Below are 27,946 nucleotides of genomic sequence, written 5' to 3'. Positions count from 1 at the left end.
GAGGTGATTACATCACTGCGTCATTCTGTGTACCCTGCTATATAGCTGCACAGCCCCTAGTGTCTACTACAGAGGTAATTACATCACTGCGTCATTCTGTGTACCCTGCTATATAGCTGCACAGCCCCTAGTGTCTACTACAGAGGTAATTACCTCACTGCGTCATTCTGTGTACCCGGCTATATAGCTGCACAGCCCCTAGTGTCTACTACAGAGGTAATTACATCACTGCGTCATTCTGTGTACCCTGCTATATAGCTGTACAGCCCCTAGTGTCTACTACAGAGGTAATTACATCACTGCGTCATTCTGTGTACCCTGCTATATAGCTGCACAGCCCCTAGTGTCTACTACAGAGGTAATTACCTCACTGCGTCATTCTGTGTACCCGGCTATATAGCTGCACAGCCCCTAGTGTCTACTACAGAGGTAATTACATCACTGCGTCATTCTGTGTACCCTGCTATATAGCTGCACAGCCCCTAGTGTCTACTACAGAGGTAATTACATCACTGCGTCATTCTGTGTACCCTGCTATATAGCTGCACAGCCCCTAGTGTCTACTACAGAGGTAATTACATCACTGCATCATTCAGTGTACCCTGCTATATAGCTGTACAGCCCCTAGTGTCTACTACAGAGGTAATTACATCACTGCGTCATTCTGTGTACCCTGCTCTATAGCTGCACAGCCCCTAGTGTCTACTACAGAGGTAATTACATCACTGCATCATTCTGTGTACCCTGCTATATAGCTGTACAGCCCCTAGTGTCTACTACAGAGGTGATTACATCACTGCGTCATTCTGTGTACCCTGCTATATAGCTGCACAGCCCCTAGTGTCTAATACAGAGGTGATTACATCACTGCGTCATTCTGTGTACCCTGCTATATAGCTGCACAGCCCCTAGTGTCTACTACAGAGGTGATTACATCACTGCGTCATTCTGTGTACCCTGCTATATAGCTGCACAGCCCCTAGTGTCTACTACAGAGGTAATTACATCACTGCGTCATTCTGTGTACCCTGCTATATAGCTGCACAGCCCCTAGTGTCTACTACAGAGGTAATTACATCACTGCGTCATTCTGTGTACCCGGCTATATAGCTGCACAGCCCCTAGTGTCTACTACAGAGGTAATTACATCACTGCGTCATTATGTGTACCCTGCTATATAGCTGCACAGCCCCTAGTGTCTACTACAGAGGTAATTACCTCACTGCATCATTCTGGTACCCGGCTATATAGCTGCACAGCCCCTAGTGTCTAATACAGAGGTGATTACATCACTGCGTCATTCTGTGTACCCTGCTATATAGCTGCACAGCCCCTAGTGTCTACTACAGAGGTAATTACATCACTGCGTCATTCTGTGTACCCGGCTATATAGCTGCACAGCCCCTAGTGTCTACTACAGAGGTAATTACATCACTGCGTCATTATGTGTACCCTGCTATATAGCTGCACAGCCCCTAGTGTCTACTACAGAGGTAATTACCTCACTGCATCATTCTGGTACCCGGCTATATAGCTGCACAGCCCCTAGTGTCTAATACAGAGGTGATTACATCACTGCATCATTCTGTGTACCCTGCTATATAGCTGCACAGCCCCTAGTGTCTAATACAGAGGTAATTACATCACTGCGTCATTCTGTGTACCATGCTATATAGCTGCACAGCCCCTAGTGTCTACTACAGAGGTGATTACATCACTGCATCATTCTGTGTTCCCGGCTATATAGCTGCACAGCCCCTAGTGTCTACTACAGAGGTAATTACATCACTGCGTCATTCTGTGTACCCTGCTATATAGCTGCACAGCCCCTAGTGTCTAATACAGAGGTGATTACATCACTGCATCATTCTGTGTACCCTGCTATATAGCTGCACAGCCCCTAGTGTCTAATACAGAGGTGATTACATCACTGCATCATTCTGTGTACCCTGCTATATAGCTGCACAGCCCACAGTGTCTAATACAGAGGTGATTACATCACTGCATCATTCTGTGGACCCTGCTATATAGCTGCACAGCCCCTAGTGTCTACTACAGAGGTGATTACATCACTGCGTCATTCTGTGTACCCTGCTATATAGCTGCACAGCCCCTAGTGTCTACTACAGAGGTAATTACATCACTGCATCATTATGTGTACCCTGCTATATAGCTGCACAGCCCCTAGTGTCTACTACAGAGGTAATTACATCACTGCTTAATTCTGTATACCCTGCTATATAGCTGCACAGCCCCTAGTGTCTACTACAGAGGTGATTACATCACTGCATCATTCTGTGTTACTGGCTTTATAGCTGCACAGCCCCTAGTGTCTACTACAGAGGTGATTACATCACTGCATCATTCTGTGTACCCGGCTATATAGCTGCACAGCCCCTAGTGTCTAATACAGAGGTGATTACATCACTGCATCATTCTGTGTACCCTGCTATATAGCTGCACAGCCCCTAGTGTCTAATACAGAGGTAATTACATCACTGCGTCATTCTGTGTACCATGCTATATAGCTGCACAGCCCCTAGTGTCTACTACAGAGGTGATTACATTACTGCATCATTCTGTGTTCCCGGCTATATAGCTGCACAGCCCCTAGTGTCTACTACAGAGGTAATTACATCACTGCGTCATTCTGTGTACCCTGCTATATAGCTGCACAGCCCCTAGTGTCTACTACAGAGGTGATTACATCACTGCGTCATTCTGTGTACCCTGCTATATAGCTGCACAGCCCCTAGTGTCTAATACAGAGGTGATTACATCACTGCATCATTCTGTGTACCCTGCTATATAGCTGCACAGCCCCTAGTGTCTAATACAGAGGTAATTACATCACTGCATCATTCTGTGGACCCTGCTATATAGCTGCACAGCCCCTAGTGTCTACTACAGAGGTAATTACATCACTGCGTCATTCTGTGTACCCTGCTATATAGCTGCACAGCCCCTAGTGTCTAATACAGAGGTGATTACATCACTGCATCATTCTGTGGACCCTGCTATATAGCTGCACAGCCCCTAGTGTCTACTACAGAGGTGATTACATCACTGCATCATTCTGTGTACCCGGCTATATAGCTGCACAGCCCCTAGTGTCTACTACAGAGGTGATTACATCACTGCATCATTCTGTGTACCCGGCTATATAGCTGCACAGCCCCTAGTGTCTAATACGGAGGTGATTACATCACTGCATCATTCTGTGGACCCTGCTATATAGCTGCACAGCCCCTAGTGTCTAATACGGAGGTGATTACATCACTGCGTCATTCTGTGTACCCTGCTATATAGCTGCACAGCCCCTAGTGTCTAATACAGAGGTGATTACATCACTGCATCATTCTGTGTACCCTGCTATATAGCTGCACAGCCCCTAGTGTCTAATACAGAGGTGATTACATCACTGCGTCATTCTGTATACCCAGCTATTTAGGGCAGTACGGATGGTGTAATGGTTAGCATTACTGCCTCACATCGCTGAGGTCATGGGTTCGATCCCCACCATGGCTCTAACTGTGCGGAGTTTGTATATTCTCCCCGTGCTTGCGTGGGTTTACTCCGGGTACTCCGGTTTCTTCCCACAATCCAAAACTATACAGATAGGTTAATTGGCTTCCAACAAAATTTATCTGTATAGTTTTGGAGCCCCTAGTGTCTACTACAGAGGTGATTACATCACTGCGTCATTCTGTGTACCCTGCTATATAGCTGCACAGCCCCCAGTGTCTAATACAGAGGTGATTACATCACTGCATCATTCTGTGTACCCTGCTATATAGCTGCACAGCCCCTAGTGTCTAATACAGAGGTGATTACATCACTGCATCATTCTGTGGACCCTGCTATATAGCTGCACAGCCCCTAGTGTCTACTACAGAGGTAATTACATCACTGCGTCATTCTGTGTACCCTGCTATATAGCTGCACAGCCCCTAGTGTATAATACAGAGGTGATTACATCACTGCATCATTCTGTGGACCCTGCTATATAGCTGCACAGCCCCTAGTGTCTACTACAGAGGTGATTACATCACTGCATCATTCTGTGTACCCGGCTATATAGCTGCACAGCCCCTAGTGTCTACTACAGAGGTGATTACATCACTGCATCATTCTGTGTACCCGGCTATATAGCTGCACAGCCCCTAGTGTCTAATACAGAGGTGATTACATCACTGCATCATTCTGTGGACCCTGCTATATAGCTGCACAGCCCCTAGTGTCTAATACGGAGGTGATTACATCACTGCGTCATTCTGTGTACCCTGCTATATAGCTGCACAGCCCCTAGTGTCTAATACAGAGGTGATTACATCACTGCATCATTCTGTGTACCCTGCTATATAGCTGCACAGCCCCTAGTGTCTAATACAGAGGTGATTACATCACTGCGTCATTCTGTATACCCAGCTATTTAGGGCAGTACGGATGGTGTAATGGTTAGCATTACTGCCTCACATCGCTGAGGTCATGGGTTCGATCCCCACCATGGCTCTAACTGTGCGGAGTTTGTATATTCTCCCCGTGCTTGCGTGGGTTTACTCCGGGTACTCCGGTTTCTTCCCACAATCCAAAACTATACAGATAGGTTAATTGGCTTCCAACAAAATTTATCTGTATAGTTTTGGAGCCCCTAGTGTCTACTACAGAGGTAATTACATCACTGCGTCATTATGTGTACCCTGCTATATAGCTGCACAGCCCCCAGTGTCTACTACAGAGGTAATTTCATCACTGCGTCATTCTGTGTACCCGGCTATATAGCTGCACAGCCCCTAGTGTCTACTACAGAGGTAATTACATCACTGCGTCATTCTGTGTACCCGGCTATATAGTTGCACAGCCCCTAGTGTCTAATACAGAGGTAATTACATCACTGCGTCATTCTGTGTACCCAGCTATATAGGGCAGTACGGATGGTGTAATGGTTAGCATTACTGCCTCACAGCGCTGAGGTCATGGGTTTGATCCCCACCATGGCTCTAACTGTGCTAAGTTTGTATATTCTCCCCATGCTTGCGTGGGTTTACTCCGGGTACTCCGGTTTCCTCCCACAATCCAAAACTATACAGATAAATTTTGTTGGAAGCCAATTAACCTATCTGTATAGTTTTGGAGCCCCTAGTGTCTGCTACAGAGGTAATTACATCACTGCTTAATTTTGTATACCCTGCTATATAGCTGCACATCCCCTAGTGTCTAATAGAGGTAATTACATCACTGCGTCATTCTGTGTACCCTGCTATATAGCTGCACTGCCCCTAGTGTCTAATACAAAGGTAATTACATCACTGCGTCATTCTGTGTACCCTGCTATATAGCTGCACAGCCCGTAGTGTCTACTACAGAGGTAATTACATCACTGCGTCATTCTGTGTACCCGGCTATATAGCTGCACAGCCCCTAGTGTCTACTACAGAGGTAATTACATCACTGCGTCATTCTGTGTACCCTGCTATATAGCTGCACTGCCCCTAGTGTCTAATACAAAGGTAATTACATCACTGCGTCATTCTTTGTACCCGGCTATATTGCTGCCCAGCCCCTAGTGTCTAATGGAGCCCACACACGCACCGATGCCGGTGGTGCGATGCTATGCGATGGGGTGCGCGCTACCGCGGCACCTCATCGCACAGTACAAAAAGTATGTGCTGCACATACTTTTTGTACTAGCTTTTTCTAGCATAGCATCGCATCGTATGCACAAGGCATACGATGCGATGCTATGTGTGCTAGTTAAGCCCACAACACACGCCGGGAACGATGCGTGTGTGGGCTCCTTAATACAGAGGTAATTACATCACTGCGTCATTCTGTGTACCCGGCTATATAGCTCTACAGCCCCTAGTGTCTAATACAGAGGTAATTACATCATGGCGCAGTCTGCTCAGTATACAGCCTCCGTCACACGTAGTATACAGGTGTCACATATCCCATCACTCAGCGCAGTCTGCTCCGTATACAGCCTCAGTCACACGCAGTATACATGTGTCACATATCACATCACTCAGCGCAGTCTGCTCCGTATACAGCCTCAGTCACACGCGGTATACAGGTGTCAAATATGACAATACTCAGCACAGTCTGCTCCGTATACAACCTCAGTCACACGCAGTATACTGCTATCCCTGCCCCGCCGCCATCTGTATGCCGGAAGGGGACGCGCGTGCACGAGGTGCGCGCGCGTCCCCTTCCGACTGTGCTGCCCTCGGTCGCCCGGTGCCCACACCGGGCGACCGCAGCCTCCTCGGGTCCCCCCCTGCCCCCTCGAGCGGGAGGCGGACAGTAATGCGTCCGCCTCGCCGCCCGAATACTGAGACGCGCGTGCGTGGGGGACGTCTCAGTCAGATAGCGGCGCCGTGTTGCTGGCGATCCGCCAGCAAGGATAAGGCCTGGTTCATCTGTATCACATCACTCAGCATGCAGTCTCCTCCGTATACAGCCTCAGTCACACACAGTATACAGGTGTCACATATCACATCACTCAGCGCAGTCTCCTCCGTATACAGCCTCAGTCACACGCAGTATACAGGGGTCACATATCACATCACTCAGCACAGTCTGCTCCGTATACAGCCTTAGTCACACACAGTATACAGGTGTCACACATCACATTACTCTGCTCCGTATACAGCCTCAGTCACACACAGTATACAGGTGTCACATATCACATCACTCAGCGCAGTCTCCTCCGTATACAGCCTCAGTCACACACAGTATACAGGTGTCACACATCACATTACTCTGCTCCGTATACAGCCTCAGTCACACACAGTATACAGGTGTCACATATCACATCACTCAGCGCAGTCTGCTCCGTATACAGCCTCAGTCACACGCAGTATACAGGTGTTACATATCACATCACTCAGCACAGTCTGCTCCGTATACAGCCTCAGTCACACGCAGTATACAGGTGTTACATATCACATCACTCAGCGCAGTCTGCTCCGTATACAGCCTCAGTCACACACAGTATACAGGTGTCACATATCACATCACTCTGCTCCGTATACAGCCTCAGTCACACACAGTATACAGGTGTCACATATCACATCACTCAGCACAGTCTGCTCCGTATACAGCCTCAGTCACACACAGTATACAGGTGTCACATATCACATCACTCTGCTCCGTATACAGCCTCAGTCACACACAGTATACAGGTGTCACATATCACATCACTCAGCGCAGTCTCCTCCGTATACAGCCTCAGTCACACACAGTATACAGGTGTCGCACATCACATTACTCTGCTCCGTATACAGCCTCAGTCACACACAGTATACAGGTGTCACATATCACATCACTCAGCGCAGTCTGCTCCGTATACAGCCTCAGTCACACGCAGTATACAGGTGTTACATATCACATCACTCAGCACAGTCTGCTCCGTATACAGCCTCAGTCACACGCAGTATACAGGTGTTACATATCACATCACTCAGCGCAGTCTGCTCCGTATACAGCCTCAGTCACACACAGTATACAGGTGTCAAATATCACATCACTCTGCTCCGTATACAGCCTCAGTCACACACAGTATACAGGTGTCACATATCACATCACTCAGCACAGTCTGCTCCGTATACAGCCTCAGTCACACACAGTATACAGGTGTCACATATCACATCACTCAGCACAGTCTCCTCCGTATACAGCCTCAGTCACACGCAGTATACAGGTGTCACATATCACATCACTCAGCGCAGTCTGCTCCGTATACAGCCTCAGTCACACACAGTATACGGGTGTCACATACCACATTACTCAGCGCAGTCTGCTCCGTATACAGCCTCAGTCACACACAGTATACGGGTGTCACATACCACATTACTCAGCGCAGTCTCCTCCGTATACAGCCTCAGTCATACACAGTATACAGGTGTCACACATCACATCACTCAGCACAGTCTGCTCCGTATACAGCCTCAGTCACACACAGTATACAGGTGTCACATATCACATCACTCAGCACAGTCTGCTCCGTATACAGCCTCAGTCACACGCAGTATACAGGTGTCACATCACTCAGCGCAGTCTGCTCTGTATACAGCCTCAGTCACACGCTGTATACAGGTGTCACATCACTCAGCGCAGTCTGCTCCGTATACAGCCTCAGTCACACGCAGTATACAGGTCCCATCACTCAGCACAGTCTGCTCCGTATACAGCCTCAGTCACACACAGTATACAGGTGTCACATATCCCATCACTCAGCGCAGTCTGCTCCGTATACAGCCTCAGTCACACACAGTATACAGGTGTCACATATCACATCACTCAGCGCAGTCTGCTCCGTATACAGCCTCAGTCACACGCAGTATACCGGTGTCACATATCACATCACTCTGCTCCGTATACAGCCTCAGTCACACTCAGTATAAAGGTGTCACACATCCCATCACTCAGCGCAGTCTGCTCCGTATACAGCCTCAGTCACACGCGGTATACAGGTGTCACATATCACATCACTCAGCACAGTCTGCTCCGTATACAGCCTCAGTCACACGCAGTATACAGGTGTCACATCTCACATCACTCAGCGCAGTCTGCTCCGTATACAGCCTCAGTCACACATTATACAGGTGTCACATATCACATCACTCAGCGCAGTCTGCTCCGTATACAGCCTCAGTCACACGCAGTATACAGGTGTCACATATCACATCACTCAGCGCAGTCTGCTCCGTATACAGCCTCAGTCACATGCAGTATACAGGTGTCACATATCACATCACTCAGCACAGTCTGCTCCGTATACAGCCTCAGTCACACGCAGTATACAGGTGTCACATATCACATCACTCAGCGCTGTCTGCTCCGTATACAGCCTCAGTCACACAGTATACAGGTGTCACATATCACATCACTCAGCGCAGTCTGCTCCGTATACAGCCTCAGTCACACAGTATACAGGTGTCACATATCACATCACTCAGCGCAGTCTGCTCCGTATACAGCCTCGGTCACACGCGGTATACAGGTGTCACATATCACATCACTCAGCGCAGTCTGCTCCATATACAGCCTCAGTGACACATGAAATACAGGTGTCACATATCACATCACTCAGCGCAGTCTGCTCCGTATACAGCCTCAGTCACACGCAGTATACAGGTGTCACATATCCCATCACTCAGCGCAGTCTGCTCCGTATACAGCCTCAGTCACACGCAGTATACAGGTGTCACATATCACATCACTCAGCGCAGTCTGCTCCGTATACAGCCTCAGTCACACGCAGTATACAGGTGTCACATATCACATCACTCAGCGCAGTCTGCTCCGTATACAGCCTCAGTCACACACAGTATACAGGTGTCACATCACATCACTCAGCGCAGTCTGCTCCGTATACAGCCTCAGTCACACGCAGTATACAGGTGTCACATATCACATCACTCAGCGCAGTCTGCTCCGTATACAACCTCAGTCACACAGTATACAGGTGTCACATATCCCATCACTCAGCGCAGTCTGCTCCGTATACAGTCTCAGTCACACGCAGTATACAGGTGTCACATATCCCATCACTCAGCGCAGTCTGCTCCGTATACAGTCTCAGTCACACGCAGTATACAGGTGTCACATATCACATCACTCAGCGCAGTCTGCTCCGTATACAGCCTCAGTCGGGATGCGGTCATTCGTCAGACTGCATTTAGGTCTACAGTCATTAGGTCGACCCCACTAGGTCGACTGGCAGGAAGGTCGACCTGACTTAAGGTCGACATGGGCCAAGGTCGACATGACTTAAGGTCGAATTTGCATAAAGGTCGACATGAGGAAGGTCGACTGGTCATAAGGTCGACATGGGTTTTTCACTGTTTTTTGAGCTGACATGTCGGTATTTCATGCCCTACCATCCACTAGGGCGTGGTGGGAGAATAAAATAGTGTGCCGAGCGCAGCGAGGCACCGTGCCCGAAGCATCGCGAGCGAAGCGAGCGATGCGAGGGTCCGATTTTCATTGCCAACTGTGTCCATGTCGACTGTGTCGACATTCGGATCAAAAAACAGTGAAAAACCCATGTCGACCTTATGACCAGTCGACCTTCCTCATGTCGACCTTCCTCATGTCGACCTTTATGCAAATTCGACCTTAAGTCATGTCGACCTTGGCCCATGTCGACCTTAAGTCAGGTCGACCTTCCTGCCAGTCGACCTAGTGGGGTCGACCTAATGACTGTAGACCTAAATGCAGTCTGACGAATGATCCCATTCCCCTCAGTCACACTCAGTATAAAGGTGTCACATATCACATCACTCAGCACAGTCTGCTCCGTATACAGCCTCAGTCACACTCGGTATACAGGTGTCACATATCACATCACTCAGCGCAGTCTGCTCCGTATACAGCCTCAGTCACAAGCAGTATACAGGTGTCACATATCACATCACTCAGCGCAGTTTGCTCCCTATACAGCCTCAGTCACACGCAGTATACAGGTGTCAAATATGACAATACTCAGCGCAGTCTGCTCCGTATACACCCTCGGTCACACACGGTATACAGGTGTCACATATCACATCACTCACCGCAGTCTGCTCCGTATACAGCCTCAGTCACACGTGGTATACAGGTGTCACATATCCCATCACTCAGCGCAGTCTGCTCCGTATACAGCCTCAGTCACATGCAGTATACTGGTGTCACCTATCACATCACTCAGCGCAGTCTGCTCCGTATACAGCCTCAGTCACACAGTATACAGGTTTCACATATCACATCACTCAGCGCAGTCTGCTCCGTATACAGCCTCAGTCACACTCAGTATAAAGGTGTCACATATCACATTACTCAGCACAGTCTGCTCCGTATACAGACTCAGTCACACGCGGTATACAGGTGTCACATATGACAATACTCAGCATGCGGTCTGCTCCGTATACAGCCTCAGTCACACGCAGTATACAGGTGTCACATATCACATCACTCAGCGCAGTCTGCTCCGTATACAGCCTCAGTCACACGCAGTATACAGGTGTCACATATCACCTCACTCAGCGCAGTCTGCTCCCTATACAGCCTCAGTCACACACAGTATACAGGTGTCGCATATCACATCACTCAGCACAGTCTGCTCCATATACAGCCTCAGTCACACACAGTATACAGGTGTCACATATCACATCACTCAGCGCAGTCTGCTCCGTATACAGCCTCAGTCACACAGTATACAGGTGTCGCATATCACATCACTCAGCACAGTCTGCTCCATATACAGCCTCAGTCACACGCAGTATACAGGTGTCACATATCACATCACTCAGCGCAGTCTGCTCCGTATACAGCCTCAGTCACACGCGGTATACAGGTGTCAAATATGACAATACTCAGCGCAGTCTGCTCCGTATACAACCTCAGTCACACGCAGTATACAGGTGTCACATATCACATCACTCAGCGCAGTCTGCTCCGTATACAGCCGCAGTGACACGCAGTATACAGGTGTCACATATCACATCACTCAGCGCAGTCTGCTCCGTATACAGCCTCAGTCACACACGGTATACAGGTGTCACATATCACATCACTCAGCACAGTCTGTTCCGTATACAGCCTCAGTCACACGCAGTATACAGGCGTCACATATCACATAACTCTCCTGGTGATGCTTTTTCACAAATATAGGAAGCCCGATGCTTGCGTTGTATGAGACCTGGCTGCATGCTCACATCAGGTATCTCAGGCTGTGTGGTGTATTTAGGCTAGATATGGAAGGAAACATCTATATCTATAGCAGTTCATGGCTTAGGGACGCCTTGCAATTTAGGGGAGGAAGCCAATTATTTAGCTGATCATGGGGAGATTGAATTCCTATTAACGAGATCAGGGACATGTTTGATCTAAGCTATGATGGTAGTGGAGGGTTTGGAGACGTACCAGCTGACGGTATGGAGACCTTTCCTTATCCCACAATAGTAACTTGCTTTACTCCTCTCAATAGGGAATTCTAGAGAACATCCAGCGGAACAAGCTGATCTTCATTGAAACCCAGGATGGAGCAGAAACTAGTGTGGCCCTAGAGAAATATCAGGAGGTGATGTGAAGGGCCACACTATAGCATAATGCTTAAAGATAAATGATCCCAGCTCAAGTATATTCTTCTATTGTAGGCCTGTGAGAACGGACGCGGAGCCATCTTGTTATCTGTTGCACGTGGTAAAGTGTCGGAAGGAATTGATTTTGGTAAGTGTCTCACAATGTTCATTACGTAGATGGCAGTGTAGATACATCGTGGCAGGGACAGCAACTTATGTCCCTGTTTCTTACATAGCACAGCATAATCCGTTATGCTTTACAATCGGAGATCGTTCTACAACAAACTGGGTATTTACAGACAGTCAAAAGGTAGGAGGGTCCTGCTCGCAAGCTTACAATCTATAGTGAAATAGGCATTGATACACAAGGATAGATATCATATTCACCAGAATACAAAGCTTCCTGGTGTGCCGTATGATACAGTGACCCAGCAGGTTTTTTTTTTTGTTTGTTTTTTACCTTTGCCTTAAGCTGGCCATACATCTACAGACTTACGATCAGATCTGGCTGCTTGGAACTAAAACCCTGGTAATATCTAAATGACCGTTTGTCAGTTTTCCAGCATTTCGAAGCAAATAGTCAACTGTCATTTGCTCTCATCCATTACCAGGTTTTTCTTCCAACCAGCCAGATTGGACAATAAATCTGTAGATGCATGGCCAGCTTAACCTCATTTATGAAGAATCAACTACTAGGAGTTCTCCATTATTATATGTTGTAATACAGAGAGCACTATTAGAAGACCGGAAGTAGGGTAACACAGGGAACGCATGGGATAGGCGAGAGCGTCTTTCTCACCCCCAGGTCCTGTGAATTATTAGTAGCCCCACCACTGTTTCCGATGATTGGAATATTCTGTTGTATGCAGCTGGATCCTGCAGTATTCACTTGAAGGATTAGGATCTGGCACAGCAGGTGTTCAGCCTGAGAGATGAATTACTGCACCATTGTCAGTTGTGCCTAATGTTATCTGGCATTCAAACAATTTATATTGAGATAGGTGCAGGGGCACATTACGTGAGAAGTGGGCCCGTGTGCAGTTGCAGTCTGGGTTCCCTTAATCTCTAGACAGCAGCACAGTGAGCACTAGTAGAATCTGTTGCCAGTCTCTCTCTCTCTCTGCAGCACTGGTGGGTGCAGGGTGTACAGTGTAAGCCTTTATAGCAGGGGTGTGGAACCTTTTTTGTGCCAAGGGCCATTTGTATGGGGAAAAAATCCTTTGGGGGCCATAAGTAAAAATGTCTCTTATAAATTGTCCTGCTGCAGCCTTCCCACGCTTCGGCGGATGCCGCTGAATAGGACTGACAGTCTCCAGTTGCTGTTGATTAAGAGGAATCTTGCAAGAACTACCGAACTCTCGTGAGAATTCCCCTCTACTTGACTCCTGGCAAAGCCGCCTGGTGGGTGGGAGGGCCACTCAAATGGCTACGGGGGCCGCATACGGCCCCAGGGCCTGAGGTTCCCCACCCCTGCTTTATAGACTATGCACCCATTATAGATACACCACTGGACAGATGGTGGTGGGTATATAACAGGAGGCTTGGGAATATGAGGCCTGTCTACAACAGGAGGCTTGGGAATATGAGGCCTCTACAACAGGAGGCTTGGGAATATGAGGCCTGTCTACAACAGGAGGCTTGGGAATATGAGGCCTCTACAACAGGAGGCTTGGGAATATGAGGCCTCTACAACAGGAGGCTTGGGAATATGAGGCCTCTACAACAGGAGGCTTGGGAATATGAGGCCTCTCTACAACAGGAGGCTTGGGAATATGAGGCCTCTACAACAGGAGGTTTGGGAATATGAGGCCTCTACAACAGGAGGCTTGGGAATATGAGGCGCCTCTACAACAGGAGGCTTGGGAATATGAGGCCTGTCTACAACAGGAGGCTTGGGAATATGAGGCCTCTGTACAACAGGAGGCTTGGGAATATGAGGCCTGTCTACAACAGGAGGCTTGGGAATATGAGGCCTGTCTACAACAGGAGGCTTGGGAATATGAGGCCTGTCTACAACAGGAGGCTTGGGAATATGAGGCCTCTACAACAGGAGGCTTGGGAATGTGAGGCCTCTACAACAGGAGGCTTGGGAATGTGAGGCCTCTACAACAGGAGGTTTGGGAATATGAGGCCTCTCTACAACAGGAGGCTTGGGAATATGAGGCCTCTACAACAGGAGGCTTGGGAATATGAGGCCTCTCTACAACAGGAGGCTTGGGAATATGAGGCCTCTACAACAGGAGTCTTGGGAATATGAGGCCTGTCTACAACAGGAGGCTTGGGAATATGAGGCCTCTCTACAACAGGAGGCTTGGGAATATGAGGCCTCTACAACAGGAGGCTTGGGAATATGAGGCGCCTCTACAACAGGAGGCTTGGGAATATGAGGCCTCTACAACAGGAGGCTTGGGAATATGAGGCGCCTCTACAACAGGAGGCTTGGGAATATGAGGCCTCTACAACAGGAGGCTTGGGAATATGAGGGTTCTCTACAACAGGAGGCTTGGGAATGAGGCCTCTACAACAGGAGGCTTGGGAATATGAGGCCTCTCTACAACAGGAGGCTTGGGAATGCGAGTCCTCTACAACAGGAGGCTTGGGAATATGAGGCCTCTACAACAGGAGGCTTGGGAATGCGAGGCCTCTACAACAGGAGGCTTGGGAATGCGAGGCCTCTACAACAGGAGGCTTGGGAATATGAGGCCTCTACAACTGGAGGTTTGGGAATATGAGGCCTCTACAACAGGAGGCTTGGGAATGCGAGGCCTCTACAACAGGAGGCTTGGGAATGCGAGGCCTCTACAAAAGGAGGCTTGGGAATATGAGGCCTCTACAACAGGAGGCTTGGGAATGAGGCCTCTACAACAGGAGGCTTGGGAATATGAGGCCTCTACAACAGGAGGCTTGGGAATGAGGCCTCTACAACAGGAGTCTTGGGAATATGAGGCCTCTACAACAGGAGGTTTGGGAATGCGAGGCCTCTACAACAGGAGGCTTGGGAATGCGAGGCCTCTACAACAGGAGGTTTGGGAATGAGGCCTCTACAACAGGAGGCTTGGGAATGAGGCCTCTACAACAGGAGGCTTGGGAATGAGGCCTCTACAACAGGAGGCTTGGGAATGCGAGGCCTCTACAACAGGAGGCTTGGGAATGCGAGGCCTCTACAACAGGAGGCTTGGGAATGAGGCCTCTACAACAGGAGGCTTGGGAATGCCTGCTCTATTTCATTCATCCCTAGTATCAGTTTACTAAACCGTTATGTGGTTCTCTTCTCCTCAGTGCACCACTATGGCCGGGCAGTGATTATGTTTGGTGTTCCCTATGTGTATACACAGAGTCGGATCCTGAAGGTTGGTATGGCCAATCTTGCTTCTGTTTAATGTATAGATGTAACTTTTATCCTTTCTATCCCCCAACATTTATCTGTAACTTACTCTGCTCCCCACCATTCCCAGATAACAGCCATCATTGCTGCTTTGTCTCCTTAGGCACGTCTCCAGTTTCTACGGGACCAGTTCCACCTTCGTGAGAATGACTTCTTGACATTTGATGCAATGAGACATGCTGCGCAGTGTGTAGGACGAGCCATCCGAGGAAAGACTGATTATGGAATCATGCTGTTCGCAGATAAGGTAAGTGGAACATTTATAATGTAAGGAGATCCCAATATGGGTGCCCTGTCCTCGGGTACATGTGCTGTTTTCATGGCTGCTGTGTTTTTGGAAGAGCCCAAGTCCAGGGTTTTTGTGCAATGTAGCCGTGGCTGGTTTTATTTTGCAGCAGCTAAAGAGAAATCAAACTCAGTCTGGTCTAGAACACCCCCCCCCCCCCCCCCTCCCCCCTTTCAATTTGCTGTTTGTGAGATCAGCATTAATGGGATCTGCATTTTGAGAGGCTGCTGGTACCTGTAGTACCACAGGGAGGATCTTAGGGTGACTTCTGGTAAACTGGCTCCCAATTTAGATACGTGTATGTGCTATGATCATGTAGCCTTACTGTACATCATTGTATGGCCCAGAGTGGGTATCATGCAGTGTAGGGACCTTCGTTAACATCTACAGTGAAGCGGCGACTCCGGGGTGCCGGCCTTCTGGGCAGAGTGCCAAAGAAAAAGCCATATCTGAGACTGGCCAATAAAAGGAAATTATTAATATGGGCAACAGAACCCAGATCTTGGACAGAGGAAGATTGGAACAAGTGTAATGGACAGAATAATCTCAGTTTGGGGTGTCTGTATCGCACAGAAGAACAAGTGATAAGATACTGGAAGACTGCCTGACGCCACCTGTCTGCATGGTGGAGGTAATGTGATGGGAACGTGGGAGATTTGTACAATGTAAATGGGATTATGAATAAGGAAGGCTATCACTCCATACCTTGCGACAGCGCTTGATTGGAGACAATTTCCTCCTCCAACAGGACAATGACCCAAAGCACAGCTCTAAATTGTATTTATTTATTAACCGTTTCTTATAGCGCACACATATTCTGCATCGCTGTACAGAGAATATTTGAACATTCACATCAGTTCCTGCCCCAGAGGAGCTTACAATCTATGTTCCCTACCACATGCACACGCACACAGACATTCTAGGGTTAATTTGTTGGGAACCAATTAACCTATCAGTATATTTTTGGATTGTGGGAGGAAGCAGGAGTACCCGGAGGAAACCCACACACGCACGGGGAGAATATACAAACTCGGCACAGTTAGGGCCATGGTGGGATGAACTCTTTATTGAAGGCGCAGGCAGCTGGAATTATGGCCCTTATTCAGATCTGATCGCAGTACAAATTTGTTCTCAAAATGGGCAAAACCATGTGCACTGCAGGTGGGGCAGATGTAACATGTTCAGAGAGAGTTACATTTGAGTGGGGTGTGTTGAAACTGAAATCTAAATTGTAGTGTAAAAATAATGCAGCCAGTATTTACCCTGCATAGAAACAAAATTACTATAAAATATGTTACATCTGCCCCACCTGCAGTGCACATGGTTTTTCCCATTTTGAGAGCAAATTTGTACTGCGATCAGATCTGAATAAGGGCATATGTCTGTAATGGAGTGATCAGCGCAGTCATCAGATCTCTACCCAATTGAGCTGTTGTGGGAACAGCTTGATCGTATGCAAGAAGTGTCCATCAGGCCAATCCAACTTGTGAGAGGTAGGAAAGAGAGACTGGGTGCACCACCAGGAAGATCCATAATAGTCAGGAAGCCATCCCTCTAATATAGTAATAGTAATGCGGTATATACAACTGATAACAATAGGTGATTGCACACCACTAATAGTATAGCTAGTATTCAGTACAGCATGGAACAAAAACCATAATAGAAAGTGTGCCATGTTAAATAACGCTCCGAACACGCTAGTATAAGTATAATGTGCGGCTCACCGGCAGAGGACAGCTTGCAGATGCCGGAAGTCCCGCTGTATTGGCAAACGGCACGCACCACTGACCACCAACCCAAATATCGTGGCGCATAATGATCTCATCACAACATGACAATTGGGTGTACTTCAGATCACCATAATACAACAAACCAGTTCGTTCCAACAACGCCAATATATACATTAGTATAGCATAATGCAGGCATGTGTTCCAACACCGTGTAATAACACAACAGGGAAACAACAATCTTATTTAGAATAGAGGGCTACCACATAAATATAATAAGACATGCAGAAAAGTAGACAAAAATACACAAACTAGGAATGCAAATGGCTAGTAATATACAGCCACTGAATACTGGATTTTGGCCCTTATTCAGATCTGAGCTCAGTACAAATTTGTTCTCAAACTGGGCAAAACAATGTGCACTGCAGGTGGGGCAGATGTAACATGTGCAGAGAGAGTTAAATTTGGGTGGGGTATGTTGAAACTGAAATCTAAATTGCAGTGTAAAAATAATGCAGCCGGTATTTGCCCTGCACAGAAACAAAATAACTTGCACAAATCTAACTCTCTCTGCACATGTTACATCTACCCCACCGATCTGAGTGAGTAAGGGCCTTAATGCAAAGCAATGTACATGCAACTCAGAAGCACAAAGTTTCAACAAAGATTAAAAAATTTTTCTTCTTCACTGGACGCTTCCCTAGGGCACCACACTGCCACTGTTTTCCCTGTGTGTGTGTGTGTGTGTGTAGAATTTCCAGAAAGAAGTCTTTAGAGTGAAGTGCATGGCTTACTATTATCGCACGTACTGCTCTCCCGTCCAGATTCTGCCTGCGCTCAGTCTGGTGGGGTCACGGCAAATGATACCGTGATTTGCTGACGATCTCTTCAGCTTGTGATTTTTATAAGCCGCCCGGAGCTGCTGATGTCTCTATAGCTTGCTCTGGTACCGTCATCCATGTGTCGGGTGGATATCTCTTTCCCAAGCTCCGGTCTTGGGAAAGAGATAGCCCCAGACACATGCATGACCTTGCATTTATCCACATTGAAGCTCATTTTCCACTTTTTAGCCCATTCATCTAATTTAATAAGATCGCTTTGAAGCGTGGAGACATCTTCGGTTCATCTAATTACTCTGCTCAGTTTTGTGTGACACTTTGCTGAGTATTCCCACCCCAATATCGTTAATAAATATGTCAAATAAAATGGGCCCTAGTACCGACCCCTGTGGCACTTAGTACTGGTATCATATTTGATACTGCGCCGTTCACAACCACTCTCTGTTCTCTATTACACAGCCAGTTCCCTACCCATCTACAAATTCTTACCCCTAGTCCCAGTTCCTCCATTTGGTTTATCAACCTCTTGTGTGGCACTGAATCAAAGGCCTTCTATCCAGTAAGACCACGTCTACAGCATTTCCATTATATAGATTTGGACTGTATAGTCCAATATATATATAGATAGACTGTTTGGCATGAGCGATTTTTCACAAACCCATGTTGGTTGATACTAATTAAACTATGAAGATCTAATTATTCCTGGATACCGTCCCTTAAAAATCCCTCAAATAGTTCACCCACTATTGATGTTAAGCTCATAGGTCTGTAATTAGCGGGATCCTCCCTTTTTCCTTTTTTGAAAATTGGCACTACCTCTGCTATTCTCCAGTGCTTTGGTACCCTACCCAATGAAAATGAGTTCTCAAAAACGAAATGCAGAGGGGTTGCTAATTCCTCCCTTAATTCCATTAGGATGAATCCCATCTGGGCCTGGCGATTTTTGTTTATTTTGATTTTGCTGAGCCGCGATTTCCTCACCTCTTGTGAAAGGAATATTAAGATCTGGCTTGTCCGTCCCATTTGTTTATTATGCCACCAGATATCCGGAGGCTATATCCCTGCATAATATGAAATTGGGCACTATTGCCAGAGAGCTACTAACCCTCTATACCCGCCTGTGAATACCAAAGGTGGTCTTAACGGACCAGGGTACCCCTTTTGTTTCCAAACTTATGAAGGATTTGTGCCAATTGTTGAAGGAAGACAGGATTACCACCTCAGTGTACCACCCGCGCAAACAGATGGTCTGGTAGAAAGGTTTAATCATAAATGTAACTTTTATGCTGATAATTCTCAACTCTCCCTTTTCCTTTCCTGATCTCTCTCCCTCTCTCCTTATTCATTTCCAACTGTCTCTCTGCTATGTCTTCTTGGATGATCCAGCGCTGTCTAAGACTGAACTGATCATCTTCCCACCCTCCCGCATAAAACCCAACCATCTCTCATCCTAACCTTCTGTCTATGCTCACTGCAACCCCTTCTGTGTCACTCCCTCCCCTTTAGAATGTAAGCTCTCATGAGCAGGGCCCTCTCTCCTCATGTACTTTTCATAGGATATGTACATCTGTGCCACCCTGATAATTGCTTGTGTCCTGTCCCCTGATGTAACTATCCTTATTTACCATGTACTTTGACCTAAATTGTCATCTACTGTAATTCGTTATTTGTTTTTCTCCTTCATCCACTAGGTGTCACTGGAGTAACAGTGGGGATAGAAGGGCGACCACAGGGAGCAAGGGCACTTTAAATATAATTATGGGTACTTGTTTCCTAGCACGGCGCCCATCGCATCGCAGACCATAAGGCATGCGATGTTACGCGATGGCAGCCGATGTTATACAATTTTAAATTTTATACCGTCGCATTGTATGCCATATACAATGGTATACGATTTAAAATTGTATAAGCACCCTAATGGGTGTTTTCAATGTTAATTAATTGTATAAGCACCGTAATGGATGCTTACTATGTTAAAAGCACCCCCAACGCCACCCCCACTATCAACGCCAACCCGAAGCGTGGCGAGCACAGCGGTAGGCGTCCTCCAACCTTTTCATACCCCCACTATCCACGTCGGCATGGAGTTGATTTTATATAGTGTGGCGAGCGCAGCGAGCCACCGAGCCCGAAGCGTGGCGAGCGGATGCGGAATACATGTAAAGTAATACGCGTCCCCTCGGGGGGGGGGGGGGGGGGGGGGGCGCTGCGCTGCACTCGCCACACTATATTAAATCAACTCCACGCCGACGTGGATAGTGGGGGTATGAAAAGGTCAGAGGACGCGTACCGCTGCGCTCGCCACGCTTCGGGTTGGCGCTGATAGTGGGGGTGGCGTAGGGGTGCATTTAACATTGTAAGCACCCATTAGGGTGCTTATACAATTAAAAATCATATAGGGGCTTATACAATTTAACATTGCATCGCATGCGGGCATATGGCATGCGATTCGATATCATACAACTTATTATCGTGGGCGCCGTGCGAGGAAACCAGTACCTAATTAAGTGTGGCCAACTCTTCCCCTTCCCTCATGGGAGCTGGTCACACTTCTGGCTTGCTCCAGGGCACTCGTTTTTAAAAGCTTAATATATATATATATTTTTTTACTACAACAGACAGGCAGTCTGCCGCTGCCTGTCTGCATCGCAGGAGCTGTCGGAGGGGAACCGGCCACAGCTGCGTGTGGCTCGCGCCCAGTCCCCGGCTGCAGAGACCACCGTCTCCGGAGAGACAGCCACCACTGTGTGCGGTGCGTGTCCCGTCCTCCCTCAGCCTCTACCGCCGCCGACCAGCAAGGCAGCGGTAACATGCCTGACCTCCCGCTTAGCGCGGGGGTCAGTATTAAACAAAAAATATGGCGGTAGTGCAGGATCTGAGTTTTACTTTAAAACTGGTGCCATTTTTGGGAGCACGGAGCAGCCGGATGGGCATAGCTACCGGCTTCTCCCCAGCGTGACTACAGCACAGCGGTGGCCATCTTCTAAGTGTGCACCGCTGCTGACACGCTGAGGGCTCCGTTTTTTGACTGAGACAGTTGGAAGACTCAAGCACAGCCTTACTCCCGGTGTCCAGACCTGCAATAGCTTCCCCAAGCCCTGCATGCAGACAGTTCTGGGCTGTATGTAAATTGGGTTATAGCGCTTTCTGGTACATACCATAGCGTTGTTGATGGCCTCTGGCAGCTTCTTCCTCTGATACGGTCTCTCCTGTCCAGTCTCTCCTCCTGGCTTCTGACTGTACTTTCCTCTGGTGTGTGTGTACAGTTTATTAACCTGTTGATTGTTGCATATATATTTATATATTTTGTATACATAAATCACTGTTATAATGGCAGGAGGCAGCTCTAAGAGGTCTTGCAAAAAGTGTAATTCTAAACTTACACAATCTGCTGAGGGTACTTTGGTGTGCGACAAATGCACCCCTGATCCCCCTCCTACCTCCCAGCAGCCATCCTCTGCATGGGCGTTACAGCTCACGGAGGTGATTGTCCTCTGAGATTTCTGACTCGCAGAGGGACAGAGAATCCTGTAGATCACAGCAGCGGGAATTAACATTAGCTGTGGAGGGTTTAACTAAGGCCTTGGCCCCAGAGCCCATATGGCCCTCTGCCCGTGACTCACAACCCACAGTGCTAAAAAGACTGCTTACGCAGGTCTTAGACACAGACACAAATGAGGATATGCCTGACCTTGAGGAAGGGGAATATGCTGCCCCAGAGATGGTCGTGCAACAAGATTTGCCAGGGTTCTTGCAGTCTGCAGTGTTTGAACCGCTAGAAGAGGTGGACCTTGGGTACCTTACATGTAAGACAGTGCTTCTCCTGGCCCTGGCATTGGCCTGGCGAGTATCGGATCTGGGGGCTCTGTCATGCAGACCCCCGTTTTTGGTCTTCCATGCTGACAGGGCAGAACTTCGCACCAGCTGCTCTTTTTTGCCAAAGGTGGTATCGGCCTTCCAAGACGTCTCTCTGAAGGACAGTACTCTTGACGTGGTCAGGGCTCTGAGGATCTATGTATCCAGAACGGCATCTCTGAGGAAGTCGGATGCTCTGTTTGTCACCTGTGATCCGGTCAGGCAGGGCTGATTGTCTCGATGGATCCGCCTGACTATTCGTCAGGCCTATGTGGCAAGTACTCTGCGCCCTCCTGCCTCCATCACAGCGCATTGTACGCGCTTGGGGGGCCCCTCTTGGGCGGCTGCCAGAGGGGTCTCCATTCAGCAGCTCTGCAGAGCTGCCACCTGGTCTGGTCGTCAGACTTTTGCTCGGTTCTACCGATTTTGATACTTTTGCGGCGTCAGCTTCACAGTTTGGACGCTCTGTGTTACGGGGGTCTCAGCGCCATCCCACCCGTGCTGGGAGCTCTTTGGAACGTCCCCACTGTTACTCCAGTGACACCTAGTGGATGAAGGAGAAAACAGGGATTTTATACTTACCGTAAATCCTTTGCTCCGAGTCCACAGGTGTCACTGGACAGCCGCCGCGGCGCTGTTCCTTTGTTGTTAGGAATTCCTGCCTTAAAACTTTACAGTTATAATTGCTAGGTAAGTTCTTCCTATGTTTAGGGAACTGCCTGCTATGTTATATGTGTGGCATGTTTGGTTCAGTGATTCTCACTGTTCTATTTCTGTTTCAATCTTTTCTGGTTGATTGTTTACTCTTATGTGTTATACTAACCTCCTCTGGAAAGCATGTTCTTTCTTCCAGCTCCATTTGGGCACATCCTTGGGACTGCCTAGGTGGGGAGTAGAAGGGGAGGAGTTGGCCACACTCAATTATATTTAAAGTGCCCATGCTCCCTATGGTCGCCCTTCTATCCCCACTGTTACTCCAGTGACACCTGTGGACTCTGAGAAAAGGATTTAAGGTAAGTACAAAATCCCTGTTTTTGCTCATTTATGTATTGTGAGGCACTACGGAACCCCTGTGGCCCCATATAAATAACCCATAATAATATATACACATACATATACACTGTAGTATTCACCTCATCTGTGTATTGTCAGGCGCTGCAGAACCCTTGTGGGCCCATATAAATAACCCATAATATATACACGTACATATACACCGTAGTATTCCCCTCATCTATGTATTGTCAGGTGCTGCAGAACCCTTGTGGTCCCATATAAATAACCCATAATAATATATACATATACACCGTAGTATTCCCCTCATCTATGTATTGTCAGGCGCTGCAGAACCCTTGTGGCCCCATATAAATAACCCATAATAATATACACACATACATATACACCGTAGTATTCCCCTTATCTATGTATTGTCAGGTGCTGCAGAACCCTTGTGGCGCCATATAAATAACCCATAATAATATATACACATACATATACACCGTAGTATCACCTCATCTATGTACTGTCAGGCGCTGCAGAACCCTTGTGGCACCATATAAATATCCCATAATAATATATACACACACATATACACCGTAGTTTTCCCCTCATCTATGTACTGTCAGGCGCTGCAGAACCCTTGTGGCCCCATATAAATAACCCATAATAATATATACACATACATATACACCGTAGTATTCCCTCATCTATGTATTGTCAGGTGCTGCAGAACCCTTGTGGTCCCATATAAATAACCCATAATAATATATACACATACATATACACCGTAGTATTCCCCTCATCTGTGTATTGTCAGGCGCTGCAGAACCCTTGTGGCCCCATATAAATAACCCATAATAATATATACACATACATATACACCGTAGTATTCCCCTCATCTATGTATTGTCAGACGCTGCAGAACCCTTGTGGCCCCATATAAATAACCCATAATAATATATACACATACATATACACCGTATTATCACCTCATCTATGTATTGTCAGGCGCTGCTGAACCCTTGTGGCCCCATATAAATAACCCATAATAATATATACACACATACACATACATATACACCGTAGTATTCCCCTCATCTATGTATTGTCAGGTGCTGCAGAACCCTTGTGGCCCCATATAAATAACCCATAATAATATATACACATACATATACACCGTAGTATTCCCTCATCTATGTATTGTCAGGTGCTGCAGAACCCTTGTGGTCCCATATAAATAACCCATAATAATATATACACATACATATACACCGTAGTATTCCCCTCATCTGTGTATTGTCAGGCGCTGCAGAACCCTTGTGGCCCCATATAAATAACCCATAATAATATATACACATACATATACACCGTAGTATTCCCCTCATCTATGTATTGTCAGACGCTGCAGAACCCTTGTGGCCCCATATAAATAACCCATAATAATATATACACATACATATACACCGTATTATCACCTCATCTATGTATTGTCAGGCGCTGCTGAACCCTTGTGGCCCCATATAAATAACCCATAATAATATACACACATACATATACACCGTAGTATTCCCCTCATCTATGTACTGTCAGGTGCTGCAGAACCCTTGTGGCGCCATATAAATAACCCATAATAATATATACACATACATATACACCGTAGTATTCCCCTCATCTATGTATTGTTAGGTGCTGCAGAACCCTTGTGGCCCCATATAAATAACCCATAATAATATACACACATACATATACACCGTAGTATTCCCCTCATCTATGTACTGTCAGGTGCTGCAGAACCCTTGTGGCCCCATATAAATAACCCATAATAATATATACACATACATATACACCGTAGTATTCCCCTCATCTATGTATTGTCAGACGCTGCAGAACCCTTGTGGCCCCATATAAATAACCCATAATAATATATACACATACATATACACCGTAGTATTCCCCTCATCTGTGTATTGTCAGGCGCTGCAGAACCCTTGTGGCCCCATATAAATAACCCATAATAATATATACACATACATATACACCGTATTATCACCTCATCTATGTATTGTCAGGCGCTGCCGAACCCTTGTGGCCCCATATAAATAACCCATAATAATATACACACATACATATACACCGTAGTATTCCCCTCATCTATGTACTGTCAGGTGCTGCAGAACCCTTGTGGCGCCATATAAATAACCCATAATAATATATACACATACATATACACCGTAGTATTCCCCTCATCTATGTATTGTCAGGTGCTGCAGAACCCTTGTGGCCCCATATAAATAACCCATAATAATATACACACATACATATACACCGTAGTATTCCCCTCATCTATGTACTGTCAGGTGCTGCAGAACCCTTGTGGCCCCATATAAATAACCCATAATAATATACACACATACATATACACCGTAGTATTCCCCTCATCTATGTATTGTTAGGTGCTGCAGAACCCTTGTGGCCCCATATAAATAACCCATAATAATATACACACATACATATACACCGTAGTATTCCCCTCATCTATGTACTGTCAGGTGCTGCAGAACCCTTGTGGCCTCATATAAATAACCCATAATAATATATACACACATACATATACACCGTAGTATTCCCCCCATATATGTATTGTCAGGCGCTGCAGAACCCTTGTGGCCCCATATAAATAACCCATAATAATATATACACATACATATACACCGTAGTATTCCCCTCATCTATGTACTGTCAGGTGCTGCAGAACCCTTGTGGCCCCATATAAATAACCCATAATAATATATACACACATACATATACACCGTAGTATTCCCCTCATCTATGTATTGTCAGGCGCTGCAGAACCCTTGTGGCCCCATATAAATAACCCATAATAATATATACACACATACATATACACCGTAGTATTCCCCCCATATATGTATTGTCAGGTGCTGCAGAACCCTTGTGGCGCCATATAAATAACCCATAATAATATATACACACATACATATACACCGTAGTATTCCCCTCATCTGTGTATTGTCAGGCGCTGCAGAACCCTTGTGGCCCCATATAAATAACCCATAATAATATATACACACATACATATACACCGTAGTATTCCCCTCATCTATGTACTGTCAGGTGCTGCAGAACCCTTGTGGCCCCATATAAATAACCCATAATAATATATACACATACATATACACCGTAGTATTCCCCTCATCTATGTATTGTCAGGCGCTGCAGAACCCTTGTGGCCCCATATAAATAACCCATAATAATATATACACACATACATATACACTGTAGTATTCCCCCCATATATGTATTGTCAGGCGCTGCAGAACCCTTGTGGCACCATATAAATAACCCATAATAATATATACACATACATATACACCGTAGTATTCCCCTCATCTATGTATTGTCAGGTGCTGCAGAACCCTTGTGGCCCCATATAAATATCCCATAATAATATACACACATACATATACACCGTAGTATTCCCCTCATCTATGTACTGTCAGGTGCTGCAGAACCCTTGTGGCGCCATATAAATAACCCATAATAATATATACACACATACATATAAACCGTAGTATTCCCCTAGTGACTGTCGACCTAGACATTGTTGACCTAGGAACCGCATACCCTGAATAACCCCCTCAGTATATTCCTTCCAGGAGAAGGTTGCGGAATGCTCTAAATCCAGATATTTCCTAACATAGGGCCTAATTCATCACCGCTCATTGCTTCACACCGCCCGGCCGAACAAATCTTTACTGCATCTCTTGGCAGCTGTATCTGTTCTGTTGGATTTCAGTGTGGTCTATATGCAGATTAGGGCTTGTTGATGTGGTGTACTTACTTGTTCTATAGACCAATGGGATGACCCGCTTCTCTCTTGCAGCGGTACGCACGCTCTGATAAGCGCGGGAAGTTACCTCTCTGGATTCAGGAGCATCTGACAGACGCAAACTTGAACCTTACGTTGGACGAGTGCATTCATCTCTCCAGACATTTTCTCAGAGAAATGGCTCAACCATTCCGCAGGGTAAGATCGACAATTCTTATTACACTAAAGCAGTGTGTCTCTGCCCCCTCCCCGTTACCCTACGGTGTGACACTGCCCCCTCCCCCTCCCCGTTACCCTACAGTGTGTCTCTGCCCCCTCCCTGTTACCCTACGGTGTGACTCTGCCCCCTCCCCCTCCCCGTTACCCTACAGTGTGTCTCTGCCCCCTCCCCGTTACCCTACGGTGTGACACTGCCCCCTCCCCCTCCCCGTTACCCTACAGTGTGTCTCTGCCCCCTCCCTGTTACCCTACGGTGTGACTCTGCCCCCTCCCCCTCCCCGTTACCCTACAGTGTGTCTCTGCCCCCTCCCCGTTACCCTACAGTGTGTCTCTGCCCCCTCTCGGTTACCCTACGGTGTGACTCTGCCCCCTCCCCGTTACCCTACGGTGTGACTCTGCCCCCTCCCCGTTACCATACAGTGTGTCTCTGCCCCCTCCCTGTTACCCTACGGTGTGACTCTGCCCCCTCCCCGTTACCCTACGGTGTGACTCTGCCCCCTCCCCGTTACCATACAGTGTGACCCTGCCCCCTCCCTGTTACCCTACGGTGTGACTCTGCCCCCTCCCTGTTACCCTACGGTGTGTCTCTGCCCCCTCTCGGTTACCCTACAGTGTGTCTCTGCCCCCTCCCCGTTACCCTACGGTGTGACTCTGCCCCCTCCCTGTTACCCTACAGTGTGTCTCTGCCCCCTCCCTGTTATCCTACTGTGTGCCACTGCCCCCT

General features: G+C 47.2%; 1 protein-coding gene across 1 annotated transcript in view; it reads left to right on the top strand.

The window, feature by feature from the left end:
* The window catches only part of ERCC2 (ERCC excision repair 2, TFIIH core complex helicase subunit), a 104,717-nt gene that overhangs the window by 61,266 nt on the left and 15,505 nt on the right, over window positions 1-27,946 (top strand). The window contains exons 18-22 of the mRNA XM_083160434.1: window positions 11,972-12,064; window positions 12,141-12,213; window positions 15,345-15,415; window positions 15,554-15,697; window positions 27,058-27,201. Of these exons, the coding sequence (XP_083016560.1) occupies window positions 11,972-12,064; window positions 12,141-12,213; window positions 15,345-15,415; window positions 15,554-15,697; window positions 27,058-27,201 (525 nt within the window). The remainder of the gene's footprint in view (window positions 1-11,971; window positions 12,065-12,140; window positions 12,214-15,344; window positions 15,416-15,553; window positions 15,698-27,057; window positions 27,202-27,946) is intronic.

Source organism: Crinia signifera, chromosome 9 (assembly GCF_055691185.1).
Source record: "Crinia signifera chromosome 9, ASM5569118v1, whole genome shotgun sequence".
In the NCBI taxonomy this organism is placed as follows: Eukaryota; Metazoa; Chordata; class Amphibia; order Anura; family Myobatrachidae; genus Crinia; species Crinia signifera.
This window is presented reverse-complemented; position numbering and strand designations above follow the sequence as displayed.